This window comes from Oncorhynchus clarkii, chromosome 24 (genome assembly GCF_045791955.1).
Source record: "Oncorhynchus clarkii lewisi isolate Uvic-CL-2024 chromosome 24, UVic_Ocla_1.0, whole genome shotgun sequence".
NCBI lineage: Eukaryota > Metazoa > Chordata > Actinopteri > Salmoniformes > Salmonidae > Oncorhynchus > Oncorhynchus clarkii.
Window position 1 is genome coordinate 250,815 of NC_092170.1, and position 14,767 is coordinate 265,581.

At 41.5% G+C, this 14,767-nt stretch overlaps 1 protein-coding gene across 5 annotated transcripts in view; it reads left to right on the forward strand.

Moving 5' to 3' along the window:
- Positions 1 to 14,767, forward strand: part of LOC139382701 (fibroblast growth factor 12-like) — a 134,368-nt gene that overhangs the window by 42,512 nt on the left and 77,089 nt on the right. Inside the window, exons 1-2 of one of the 5 annotated variants that reach the window (XM_071126799.1) lie at positions 2,789 to 2,963; positions 3,229 to 3,357. The exons of 2 other annotated variants lie outside the window; for them this stretch is intronic. In XM_071126799.1, coding sequence (XP_070982900.1) covers positions 3,249 to 3,357 — 109 coding nt within the window. In that variant the 5' untranslated portion in view covers positions 2,789 to 2,963; positions 3,229 to 3,248. 2 more of the 5 variants (XM_071126798.1, XM_071126797.1) reach the window with 2 other exon arrangements.

Sequence of the window (14,767 nt, forward strand, 5' to 3'; positions counted from 1 at the left end):
GAACCATTCCATTGTAGATTTTGCTTTATGTTTTGGATCATTGTCTTGTTGGAAGACAAATCTCCGTCCCAGTCTCAGGTCTTTTGCAGACTCCATCAGGTTTTCTTCCAGAATGGTCCTGTATTTGGCTCCATCCATCTTCCCATCAATTTTAACCATCTTCCCTGTCCCTGCTGAAGAAAAGCAGGCCCAAACCACGATGATGCCACCACCATGTTTGACAGTGGGGATGGTGTGTTCATTGTGATGAGCTGTGTTGCTTTTACGCCAAACATAACGTTTTGCATTGTTGCCAAAAAGTTCAATTTTGGTTTCATCTGACCAGAGCACCTTCTTCCACATGTTTGGTGTGTCTCCCAGGTGGCTTGTTGCAAACTTTAAACGACACTTTTTATGGATATCTTTAAGAAATGGCTTTCTTCTTGCCACTCTTCCATAAAGGCCAGATTTGTGCAATATACGACTGATTGTTGTCTTATGGACAGAGTCTCCCACCTCAGCTGTAGATCTCTGCAGTTCATCCAGAGTGATCATGGGCCTCTTGGCTGCATCTCTGATCAGTCTTCTCCATGTATGAGCTGAAAGTTTAGAGGGACGGCCAGGTCTTGGTAGATTTGCAGTGGTCTGATACTCCTTCCATTTCAATATTATCGCTTGCACAGTGCTCCTTGGGATGTTTAAAGCTTGGGAAATCTTTTTGTATCCAAATCCGGCTTTGAACTTCTTCACAACAGTATCTCGGACCTGCCTGGTGTGTTCCTTGTTCTTCATGATGCTCTCTGCGCTTTTAACGGACCTCTGAGACTATCACAGTGCAGGTGCATTTATACCGAGACTTGATTACACACAGGTGGATTGTATTTATCATCATTAGTCATTTAGGTCATCATTGGATCATTCAGAGATCCTCACTGAACTTCTGGAGAGAGTTTGCTGCACTGAAAGTAAAGGGGTTGAATCATTTTGCACGCCCAATTTTTCAGTTTTTGATTTGTTAAAAAAGTTTGAAATATCCAATAAATGTCGTTCCACTTCATGATTGTGTCCCACTTGTTGTTGATTCTTCACAAAAAAATAACAGTTTTATATCTTTATGTTTGAAGCCTGAAATGTGGCAAAAGGTCGCAAAGTTCAAGGGGGCCGAATACTTTCGCAAGGCACTGTAAATCATTCTCTCTTCTATTATTTCACATTGTCTTTGGGCTTTAAAAAAAAGCATTAAACATTTTACAAACAAGCAGAGGCTTGTCAGAAATAGCGATAAATAAATCATTTACCTTTGAAGAGCTTCCTCTGTTTGCAATCCCATGTGTCCCAGCTACAGAACAAATGGTTGTTTTGTTCGATAAAGTCCTTCGTTATATCCCCAAAAAGTTTATTTGGCGTGCTTGATTCAGTAATCCACCGGTTTCCCTCGTTCAAAAATGCATACAAAGGAATCCCAAAAGTTACCAATAAACTTCGTCCAAATAAGTCAAACAATGTTTCTAATCAATCCTCAGGTACCCTAATATGTATATTAACGATCAAATTCAAGACGGAGAATAGTATGTTCATTACCGGAGATCAATAATGAAGTGTGCGCCCTCATCCACGCGCGCTACAATACTACAGCCAAAATGGGAGTCACCTGGAAAAACGACAAATTCTAGCTAATTTTTCAAAAAACAAGCCTGAAACTCTTTCTAAAAACTTTTGACATCTAGTGGAAGCCCTAGTAACTGCATTCTGAGAGGTATTCCTTTGATTTTCCCATAGACAGCCATTTCAATGAGTCGTGACCTCAAAATAAAAATAAAATCTGGATTTATTCTCCTCAGGTTTTTGCCTGCCATATCAGTTCTGTTATACTCACAGACATTATTTTAACAGTTTTAGAAACGTGATAGTGTTTTTTATCCAATACTACCAATTGAATGCATATCCTAGCTTCTGGGCCTGAGTAACAGGCAGTTTACTTTGGGCACCTCAGTCATCCAAACTTCTGAATACTGCCTCCTATCCCTAAGTGGTGATTCTAACTGACCTAAGTAAGACAGGGAATGTTTCCTCGGATTAAATGTTAGGAATTGTGAAAAACTGAGTTTAGATGTATTTGGCTAAGGTGTATGTAATCTTCCGACATCAACTGTATGCAAATGTGATATTTCAGTTTTTATGTGTAAACATCAACTAATATACAATTTTCATGATTTATGGACAAACTACAGCAACATCTTTTGGGTTGTATTCAAATAAGTTTGTTTTTCTAAAGTAAGATTTTATGAAATGCCCTGAGAATTTAATCCGGACGCATTTCTGTAATGAGAATATTCAGACAAATGTAAAATGTATTTAAATTAAGACACTTTACCAAAAACAACATCTTAGTCTTCAGAATTCGCTCATTTTTGCAGATGCATGAAATTGCTAAGTACATAGTTTTGCTACTGAACTTGTCCCCCCACCCCACACACACACACAAACATACTCGAAGACAAATCATAGAAAAAAAAGTTTTAAAAAATACACTGACTATACACTGCATACTTACCCATCCACACCCTGATTACCTAATGAAGACATACTCTCTTTAATATGTCCCCAGTGTCTCCGATGTCTTGCCTCTGTCATTGCTCACTGGGAATTTCCTCTCCCAGCACTTTCACCACGTAAACACAGATACAAATAGTTCCCACCATGCAGTGACCCCCATTTACACTCTCAGAATAGACTTTCCATTGCATGGCTTGCCGGGGCCAAGGGATCACATATCCACATAGTTAAACCGTTTGAATAACTCCTAATTGTGTTTGACGCATGGTGTCAATCACTGGAGAGGGAGGCGTGCAGCTGTCCCGCTTGACAAAGGTGAAAAGGTGGACTTCGGTGTCTCATTGCAGTGTTAGATAACCTGCTTGCAAAGCCAAGGCGTGTATGGACGCAAGCGTGTGTGCTGCAGGAGCCTGGAGAGGGTGGTGGTGGTGAGTTGGAGGGTGGGGATTTAGTGAGTTAGAGTTTTCGTGTCAACAGGAGCAGGACAAGGACAGCCAGGGCTAAATACGGTGAGACAGACACACACCGAGTGGACAAGGACTGGTCAGCTTAACTAACTATTTACAAGTGACACGGCAACTGACTTAAACAGGGGAAGAGGGGTTGTGTAAGCAGGGGCATAGGAGGGAAAAAGCAGATTAAGGGGTACAGGGGGGCTCTGCATTTTACGGACTGTGTTTTTGGACGTCTCAGAAAGCGTTGGAGTGCCAGACATGACTCGTTCGCTTGGTAGCCTGTTCCGACGACTGCTGTCCAAAGACAGTAAGGGAGAGGAGGAAGATGAGGAGGAAGGAACAGCAAAACCAGACAGCGATGAGCAGGGTGAGTTCTCTTTACTCCAAGCCAGGGGTGTCAAACTCATACCATGGAGGACTGAGTGTCGACAGGTTTTTGTTTTTTCCTTTCAATTAAGACCTAGACAGCTATGTGAGGGAAGTTCCTTACTAATTAGTGACCTTAATTCATCAATCAAGTACAAGGGTGGAGCGAAAACCCACAGACACTCGGCCCTCCGTGGAATGAGTTTGAAACGTGCTCCAAGCCCTTCGCATAGGTTTGGTATTTTTGGGGTATTTTATTAGGATCCTATTAGCTGTTGCAAAAGCAGCAGCTACTCTTCCTGGGGTCCACACAAAAAAATTAAACGTGACATAATACAGAACATTAATAGACAAGAGCATCGCAAGGACAGAACTACATAAAAAAAAAACATTTTAAAGGCACAAGTAGCCTACATATCAATACATACACAAACTATCTAGGTCAAATAAGGGAGAGACGTTGTGCTGTGAGGTGATGCTTTATCTGTTTAAACAAGGTTTGCTGTTCATTTGAGCAAAATGAGATGGAATGGAGTTCCATGCAATAATGGCTCTATCTAATACTGTACGCTTTCTTGAATTTGTTCTGGATTTGGGGACTGTGAAAAGACCCGGGGTGGCATGTCTGGTGGGGTAAGTGTGTGTGTCAGAGCTGTGTGTAAGTTGACTATGCAAACAATTCGGGATTTTCAACACATTCATTTTTCTTATAAAAAGAAGTGATGCAGCCAGTCTCTCCTCAACTCTTAGCCAAAAGAGACTGGCATGCATAGTATTTGTATTTATATCAGCCCTCTGATTACAATGAAGAGCAAGATGTGCCACCCTGTTCTGGGCCAGCTGCAGCTTAACTAAACATGCTTTGTTTAATGCCAGTGACAGGTCATTGGTAAAAATAGAAAAGAGTATAGGGCATAGGGAGCTGCCCTGCGGTACACCACACTTTACATGCTTGACATTAGAGAAGCTTTCATGAACGAAAACCCTTTAAGGTCTATTAAATACAGTGCCTTCGGAAAGTATTCAGACCCCTTGACTTTTCCCACATTTTGTTACGTTACAGCCTTGTTCTAAAATTAAATAAAACATTTTCCTCAGCAATCTACACACCACAATACCCCATAATGACGAAGCAAAAACATAAAAAAATACAATGTTTACTAGTTTATTGAAATTAAAAAACAAAAATACCTTATTTACATAAGTATTCAGACCCTTTGCTATGAGACTCGAAAATTACCTCCGGTGTATCCTGTTTCAATTGATCATCCTTGAGCTGTTTCTACAACTTGACTGGACACCACCTGTGGTAAATTCAATTGATTGGACATGATTTGGAAAGGCACACACTTCTATATATGTGATATTTCTGTTTTGTATTTTAATACACTTACAAACATTTCTAAAAACCTTGCTTTGTGATTTTACGGTATTGTTGTACAGTAGATTGATGAGGGGAAAAAACGATTTAATCATTTTTATCATTCACACACAGAACCTCTCTCAATGACTTACAGATTGCTGTCATCTTGCCGTTCTCCGTTCTCCTGCAAACTGTTCTTCAGGTCCTGGACCGCTCTGGTCAGGTTGTCCATTCTTGTATTAGTTGAATCTACTAGTATTTGGACAAAATACTTGAAGCTATTTTATTGTTGTTGTCACAACTGCTTGTAGAACTATTTTTGATTGTTAAAAAAATCCTTCACCTATGATAGAGAGACACCACTGTCCTCAACGGTACTCCCTCCGGCTTTGGTCTTTGTCATGATAGTTAGCAACGTAGGTTACGCTGTTATGCCTCGCAGTTCCAGACAGGGCAGGTCACAGGGATCTAGACAGCTACAAACCCAGGACAATCTGCGGTACCAGTCACAATGGCTAACCGCGTCACGGGCTGCGTTCAAGGCCTCAAGAAAACTCCTCTAGCTTGATAGGTAGCTAGCTAGGAGCTAGGGTAGCTGCTACGCCAAATAGCTCCTCAGACCCAGCCTTGGTCGGCAGGATCACTGGACAGAGAGTAGCAGTCCCAGCAACTGATGCCAACTGCGTCGCGGGATCCAAACTCAAAAGTTAGCTACAGTTGAAGTTGGAAGTTTACATACACTTAGGTTGGAGTCATTAAAACTAATTTTTCAACCAATCCACAAATTTCTTGTTAACAAACTAGTTTTGGCAAGTAGGTTAGGACATGTACTTTTTGCATGACACAAGTAATTTTTCCATCAATTGTTTACAGACAGATTATTTAACTTATAATTCACTGTATCACAATTCCAGTGGGTCAGAAGTTTACATACACTAAGTTGACTGTGCCTTTAAACAGCTTGGAAAATTCCAGAAAATGATGTCATGACTTTAGAAGCTTCTGGCTAAGGTGTATGTCAACTTCTGACTTCAACTGTAGGTTTAGACTGAGGACAAACAGATTACAAACATACTTGCACACAATACGCACACACCCAAACATGCACAAACACACAGACACATCAATTGTATTTCTCATACTTTTTATGAGAGTATTCTGAGAGTGGCAATAGTTTGCATGTCTGTTCACTGGTAGGCCTATGTGTTGGATCCATAAAAAGGGGGAGGCAGAAATGATTAGCCATATATGAAATCCAGGGGCGCCACTTTGGTTTTAGAAGTGGGGGGGACATTATTATTATTAAATATGTTTGTTTAATAAGACTGAACTAGATCAAAGGTAATTCAGTAATAAATATTGTGTTGCACCTTTAACCTATAGCCTAACAAATGAACATCTCTTGAAAAAATTCAAAGACTTTTGATTCTCTTTATTTAAGGCATCCTCCATATCAAATTTCAGCCAGACCGACCAGCCAGCCCGGGCTGGCACGCCTGACCCCCACCAGTCTAGTCAATAACTCTACTCAAGTTCCTTCCCCGTTCCCACCTTTAAAAAATGTTGATACCAAGGAAAAGGTTTGGAAACAAAAAAACACAAGAAAAAAGACAGTGGGGCAAAAAAGTATTTAGTCAGCCACCAATTGTGCAAGTTCTCCCACTTAAAAAGATGAGAGAGGCCTGTAATTTTCATCATAGGTACACTTCAACTATGACAGACAAAATGAGAAAAAAAATCCAGATAATCACATTGTAGGATTTATGAATTTATTTGCAAATTATGGTGGAAAATAAGTATTTGGTCAATAACAAAAGTTTATCTCTATACTCTATACTTATTTACCCTTTGTTGGCAATGACAGAGGTCAAACGTTTTCTGTAAGTCTTCACAAGGTTTTCACACACTGTTGCTGGTATTTTGGCCCATTCCTCCATGCAGATCTCCTCTAGAGCAGTGATGTTTTGGGGCTGTTGCTGGGCAACACAGACTTTCAACTCCCTCCAAAGATTTTCTATGGGGTTGAGATCTGGAGACTGGCTGGGCCACTCCAGGACCTTGAAATGCTTCTTACAAAGCCACTTCTTCGTTGCCCGGGCGGTGTGTTTGGGATCATTGTCATGCTGAAAGACCCAGCCACGTTTCATCTTCAATGCCCTTGCTGATGGAAGGAGGTTTTCACTCAAAATCTCACGATACATGGCCCCATTCATTCTTTCCTTTACACGGATCAGTCGTCCTGGTCCCTTTGCAGAAAAACAGCCCCAAAGCATGATGTTTCCACCCTCATGCTTCACAGTAGGTTTGGTGTTCTTTGGATGCAACTCAGCATTCTTTGTCCTCCAAACACGACGAGTTGAGTTTTTACCAAAATGTTCTATTTTGGTTTCATCTGACCATATAACATTCTCCCAATCTTCTTCTGGATCATCAAAATGCTCTCTAGCAAACTCCAGACGGGCCTGGACATGTACTGGCTTAAGCAGGGGTACACATCTGGCACTAGGATTTGACTCCCTTGCGGCGTAGTGTGTTACTGATGGTAGGCTTTGTTACTTTGGTCCCCGCTCTCTGCAGGTCATTAACGAGGTCCCCCCGTGTGGTTCTGGGATTTTTGCTCACCGTTCTTGTGATCATTTTGACCCCACGGGGTGAGATCTTGCGTGGAGCCCCAGATCGAGGGAGATTATCAGTGGTCTTGTATGTCTTCCATTTCCTAATAATTGCTCCCACAGTTGATTTCTTCAAACCAAGCTGCTTACCTATTGCAGATTCAGTCTTCCCAGCCTGGTGCAGGTCTACAATTTTGTTTCTGGTGTCCTTTGACAGTTCTTTGGTCTTGGCCATAGTGGAGTTTGGAGTGTGACTGTTTGAGGTTGTGGACAGGTGTCTTTTATACTGATAACCAGTTCAAACAGGTGCCATTAATACAGTGGAGGACAGAGGAGCCTCTTAAAGAAGAAGTTACAGGTCTGTGAGAGCCAGAAATCTTGCTTGTTTGTAGGTGATCAAATACTTATTTTCCACCATAATTTGCAAATAACTTAATTAAAAAATCCTACAATGTGATTTTCTGGATTTTTTTTCTTCAAATTTTGTCTGTCATAGTTGAAGTGTACCTATGATGACAATTACAGGCCTCTCTCATCTTGTTAAGTGGGAGAACTTGCACAATTGGTGGCTGACTAAATACTTTTTTGCCCCACTGTACATGTCAAATATACTGTACATTAACACACAGAAACAGCAAATCCTTCATGTAATTAATCTAGCAGGATTAGAGCTCTTTTTACTTGCACACAATATAGCTGGGTCGCCCTGTCCTGTCCCTAGGGGTCCACCACCCTGCAGCGCCCCCAACCCACACACCCCACACAGCTTTAGGATCTTAGTGAAGCATTCATTATTGGTTTCAGGTGTGTTAGGCCAAGGCCAGAGTGACAACCCACAGGATGGCAGACCACCAGGGCCAGGACTGAGCAGCCCAGCAGCTAGGGATTTCCTAAATAGGTATCTCCCCTGGCATGGGCATGTTTTCAATACGGACTCCTTTATTCTATCTGTATTCCATATAAGGCCTCCAGAACATATGAAAGTTGGCCAGTTTACCCTTAATCTGGTAATAAATCAAAGATTTTATTACCAACCTTCAATTTAATGGCACTGCATTTCTTAGCCGTTATAAATCTGTAGACATGCTGAGATAAAAGAACATACTTTTTGAAAGAATTCCGCCAGCCTTCACAAGACCATAACATATGCAAATGTGTCCCCTTTTGTGTTATACACCTCTAGCAGAGGAATTACATTGTTGAGTACATGTTATTCAGTTTCACTGGCATATAGTACTTTCTATGGATGGTCTTAAACTGTAGTAATTTATGTCTGAGATGATATGAACATGACTGGACATTCAAACATATGTATCCATTCATCATCATCAATAGCTTCTACCAGGTCTCCCTCACATTTTTGTTTTACATATTTGTGTCATCGGGAAAAGCCTCTATCAGCTCTTGATACAGTTTGGAAATCAACTTTGGAGGTTTGTCAGACTGCCTTAAAATAGCATCTGACTTGTCAAGTGTTTGCTGCACAGAGAGAATTAAGTGTTGTGTCTGCAAAAATTCACCTCTTCCCTGGCTGCCTGACCCTGCTGGGACCCCGTCACCATCTGATCCTCCTAACACGCGGCATGACAAAGAATTACCTTGGTGCACATTTATACATTTTATTATCCAAGAATTGAATCAATGGTTCAGTAATTGAAATAACCATCATTCCCAGATCCCAGACTGTAGCTTTAAGCTGCTGTCCTGTAGCTACTGTAGGTCTACTCATCAATTCAAGATGGAACTTTATATCATTCACTGATATTGTTAATATACTGCAAAATTCCCCTGACCTCCATAGACTGGTCTTCCCTGGCTGTCTGACCCTGCTGGGACCCCTGTCACCATCTCGTCCTGCTAAGACATGATGAGCAGGGTTCCATTCCCGTGGGACGCCTGAAGGACCTGCGGGTTTGACAGAGATCATTGCAGCACAGTCTGCGGACGGTCAGACAGATGACTTTGGGATTCAAATATTTTTGTTGTCCCACAGATTATTTGGAAACGGTCCTCTTTCTGCTTTGTATGGGTTAGCCTACCTATTGTATTAAAATGACATATTATTTTGCGCATTGTTCACACACTCAGAGTTTGCTGCTTCAACTTCAGTAGCCTAGCTACCACTGCTAGATGGGCTTGAGAGTTCAAGTGTTCCTAGTATGTGTGGTCTCATTGAAATAGAGTAGGCTGCCTACATGGACAGAGAATCACTTGGCAGTTAACTTCAATATGATTAGACTGTAGTTTACAACAGTGTCTCTAAATAAATATTGATACTTATTAACATGAGTCGGTTAATAATATTTGTCATAATATGTCTCTCTGCCTGCAAATCAGTCTCCTAAAAGGTAGGCTATATCCTACAGGCCTATGCAAAACGTAGCAAGTGTCATTGTCATCATTCTTGTTGCTTCAAGTTCAGTAGCCATACCTGCGCGATCAGGTCCGCTTGTGGTCTAAATTAAATAGAGTAGGCTATAGCCTATACATAGGCGGAGAAGCACGAGGCAGCTATCTTTCCAAGGAAATGTACTTCCTAAATAGGCCTATGATTAGGCTTTAGTTTAAATGATGTACCTCAAGAGAAAGTGCAAGTCTCTCCATTGCCTTCAAAGTCCCAAATATTGATCACCCATACTTCTCTGTCTGAAAATCTTCCCACTCCTAAAATGAAGTCTATAAAAATACTGTAGCTCAAGAGAAAGTGCAAGTCTCTCCAACTCTGCTCTCTTCAAACTAGATCTAACATATTGGCTGATCTAGCCCAGTAACAAGCCTAATGTAAGGACCATGTGAGAATGCAATTTCAGAATGTGGGGGGGGGCCCTCCGTCCCCAGTGAAAGTTGTGCCCCTGATGAAATCCATATATAAGAGCCATACGAGATTATAAGGTGCATGTGATAGGCAGAGAGAAAGAACCGGAGGGTTGTACAGTGATGTGAAAAGCGTGGGGTGCGATGTCAATTTGGCATTAACGTCTGTCTTCTGTCTGCCTAATGTGTATGTGTGAGGCTGTGTTTGCTGCTCTTTGTGTGTTAGTGGGTGTGGGTGTCTGTGAGAGCTGATTGTTTGTTGCCTATTCTCCCTCTATGTGTGTGCGTGTTTGTGCGTGTGTGAGTGCCTCCCTGCGTTCATGCGTTTGTGTGTGTATCAACGGACCTTGAACATGAAGACTGTGATGTATTTATAGCAGGCAGTAGCAGCAGCAATATAGGTCTTTATTCTAACTAATTTCAACACTCAAGTCAGATGTCATCACCAAGTAGATCTAGTGTGTCCTGATTGATGTGTTTGTGAATGGAGGAATCTATGGGCATTGATAAAGACATAAAACTATGTAAATATTGATGGCTATTTTCTAGTGCTATGATGATACAAAATACATGTTTGAGGTTGTCATCATCCAGACATGAAAAAACAACAGGCACTGTGTGGCACAATGTCTACAATAGGACCACAATGAAACTGTACGCAAATGTAATTAATACGTTTTGTACTATATCATATTTACTAAACAAGCATTGATTTCATACTTTTCAATATTATGCAATCATGAAATGACTCTGCAGTGGGAATGAAGATTGGTGTTTAGGTGCATTGACTGTACGTGTACGCAAGAACGTAAGAGCGCGTTGACGTCCCACCCTTTGATGTAAATGAATGTGATGGGGAGCCAGGGTTCCCGTGACAGCTCTGTCCTCTGCATGCTACCGCCTCATTTTGGTGAAATGATTACCTTGCATGGAACTGTGAGCACATTCACCTGTATAGACTTTAGTAGCCGATAATAGGCCTAAATGGGACAGGTTGACATTTATTGGGATGAGTCTTCTTGTCCTGGAGACAGAGATGAGCGATTTTACGCTAGATGTGCCAGCTGTAAAGTCAAAATTGTGTATATCATAGAAATTCATGAAAACAAAAATGTGCTAAATTTAAGGTTAGGGTTAGCCAGTAGGGTTAGCAGTGGGGTTAAGGTTAGGGTTAGGTTAAGAATCAGATTTGATTAAAGGAGGTCCCTCTAAGTTTGATTCTACTATCTACTATGTCTGCTTCACTCTTCTAAAATAACCAGATATCATGGTCTTATGATCTTCTCATGATATTATCATCTTGTTTAGCTGTTCCAACGATTCACCCGACTTGACTATAACCCCATGGCCACATTGCAGGCTACCTTTCAATGTAAAAAACTCAACATGCCTAAAAACAATAATCTAATATTATAACTTGGCATACTTAATGTTGCCTATAGTATAGAAAAATCTAAACGGGATTTCATATTCAATGCATTACTTGGGCAGTGAAATATAATATCACTACTGGGCTAGTTGTTTTTTCAGACTGGAAAACACACACACCTAGGCAGTGGACCCACTCCTAGCAGAGGCGATGCTTTGACGATAAAATCATCATAACCACCCGCTGACGTCGGCGGTAGTGTAACCTCGCTCTCCCCTTTCCCCATGGTCACACATACAGTGCATTCGGAAAGCATTCAGACCCCTCCACCTTTTCCACATTTTGTTAAGTTAGAGCTTTATTCTAAAATGTATTCAATACATTTTTTCCCTCATTGTGCTACACACAATACCCCATAATGACAAAGCGACCCTTTGCTACGAGACTCGAAATTGAGCTCAGGTATATCCTGTTTCCATTGATCATCCTTGATGTTTCTACAACTTTATTGGAGTCCACCTGTGGTAAATTCAATTGATTGGACATTATTTGGAAAGTCACACACCTGTGTATATAAGGTCCCACAGTTGACATTGCATATCAGTGCCAAAACCAAGCCATGAGGTCGAAGGAATTATTCGTAGAGCTCCGAGACAGGATTGTGTCGAGGCACAGATCTGGGAAAAAGTACCAAAAATGTTCTGCAGTGGCCTCCATCATTCTTAAATAGAAGAAGTTTGGAACCACCAAAACTCTTCCTAGGCCTGGTCGCCTGGCCAAACTGAGCAATCGGGTGACCAAGAACCCGATGGTCACTCTGACAGAGCTCCAGAGATCCTCTGTGGAGATGGGAGAACCTTCCAGAAGGACAACAATCTTTGCAGCACTCCACCAATCAGGCCTTTGTGGTAGAGTTGCCAGACGGAAGCCACTCCTTAGTAAAAGGTACATGACACCCCGCTTGGAGTTTGCCAAAAGGCACCTAAAGTACTCTCAGATCATGAGAAACAAGATTCTCTGGTCGGGTGAAACCAAGATTGAACTCCAAGTGTCAGGTAAAGCATGGTGGTGGCAGCATCATGCGGCAGGGACTGGTGGACTAGTCAGTATCGAGGGAAAGATGAACAGAGCAAAGTACAGAGAGATCCCTGATGAAAACCTGCTCCAGAGCGCTTAGGACTTCAGACTGTGGTGAAGGTTCACCTTCCAACAGGACAACGACCCTAAGCACAAGACAATGCAGGATTGGCTTCGGGACACGTTTCTGAACGTCCTAGAGTGGCCTAGCCAGAGCCCGGACTTTAACCCGATTGAACATCTCTGGAAAGACCTGATAATAGCTGTGCAGTGACGCTCCCCATCCAACCTGACATAGCTTGATAGGATCTGCAGAGAATAATGGGAGAAACTCCCCAAATACAGGTGTGCCAAGCTTGTAGCGTCATACCCAAGAAGACTTGAGGCTGTAATCGCTGCCAAAGGTGCTTCAACAAAGTACTGAGTAAAGGGGCTGAATACTTATGTAAATGTGATATTTCAGTTTTTAATTTTGAATACATTTGCAAACATTTCTAAAAACATGTTTTTTCTTTGTCATTATGGGGTATTGTGTGTGGATTTATGAAGGGAAAAAACTGTTTAATACACTCTAGAATAAGGCTGTAACATGACAAAATGTGGAAAAAGTCAAGGGGTCTGAATACTTTCCGAATGCACTGTATTATCAAGAGTTTTCGCCTCCGCCCCTCTGGAAACCTCTGTCTCAAAGCTACGGATCACGTTCAGCGTATGTGTTATTTTACACACATGTTTCTCTCTTTACTCACCTTCTTCTGAAACATGATTAAGTAGCCTATGTCTCTGCCTCGTAATTCTGAACAGCTGAAATAAAAACCTTCCGAGATTTGAATGAACAAACATTCAAGGCCATTATGAAGGCTACAACCTTCTGTCTGTTGTAACAGAGTGCAGTTATATATGCAGGACACAGCCCTACATACTGCATTGGATCAAAAACAATCTGCGTTGTGTGTGATGATGTAGGATAATCTTTGTAGTTGCTGCCATATCATAGTCACTAGCCAGAGTTGCTGAAAAAGAACACTACTACTCTGACTTCATGTCTGGCTCCTGCTTAGCCAATGTCTGCAATGATTATTTTTTTAAATAACATGAAATCGCTAATTAGACTGCATCTGTGTCTTGCTTGTGTTTGATACAGTTGACGATGGGAGAATACATACACTTAGGTTGGAGTCATTAAAACTCGTTTTTCAACCACTCCACAGATTTCTTGTTAACAAACTATAGTTTTGGCAAGTCGGTTACGACATCTACTTTGTGCATGACACAAGTAATTTTTCCATCAATTGTTTACAGACAGATTATTTCACTTATAATTCACTGTATCACAATTCCAGTGGGTCAAGAAGTTTACATACATACGTATACATACGTATCTTTAAACAGCTTTCGGAAATTCCAGAAAATGATGTCATGGCTTTAGAAGCTTCCGATAGGCTAATTGACATCATTTGAGTACCTGTGGATGTATTTCGAGGCCTACCTTCAAACTCAGTGCCTCTTTGCTTGACATCATGGGACAATCAAAATAAATCAGACAAGACCTCAGAAAAACAATTGTAGACCTCCGCAAGTCTGGTTCATCCTTGGGAGCAATTTCCAAATGCCTGAAGGTACCACGTTCATTTGTACAAACAATAGTACGAAAGTATAAACACCATGGGACCATGCAGCCATCATACCGCTCAGGAAGGAGATGCGTTCTGTCTCCTAGAGATGAATGAACTTTGGTGCGAAAAGTGCAAATCAATCCCAGAACAACAGCAAAGGACCTTGTGAAGTTGCTGGAGGAAACAGGAACAAAAGTATCTATATCCACAGTAAAACGAGTCCTATATTGACATAACCTGAAAGGCCGCTCAGCAAGGAAGAAGCCACTTCTCCAAAACCGCCATAATAAACCAGGCTACGGTTTTCAACTGCACATGGGGACAAAGATCATACTTTTTGGAGAAATGTCCTCTGGTCCGATGAAACAAAAATAGAACTGTTTGGCCATAATGACCATTTATGTTTGGAGGAAAAAGGGGGAGGCTTGCAAGCCGAAGAACACCATCCCAACCGGGAAGAACGGGGGTGGCAGCATCATGTTGTGGGGGTGTTTTGCTGCAGGAGGGACTGGTGCACTTCACAAAATAGATGGCATCATGAGGATGGAAAATTATATGGA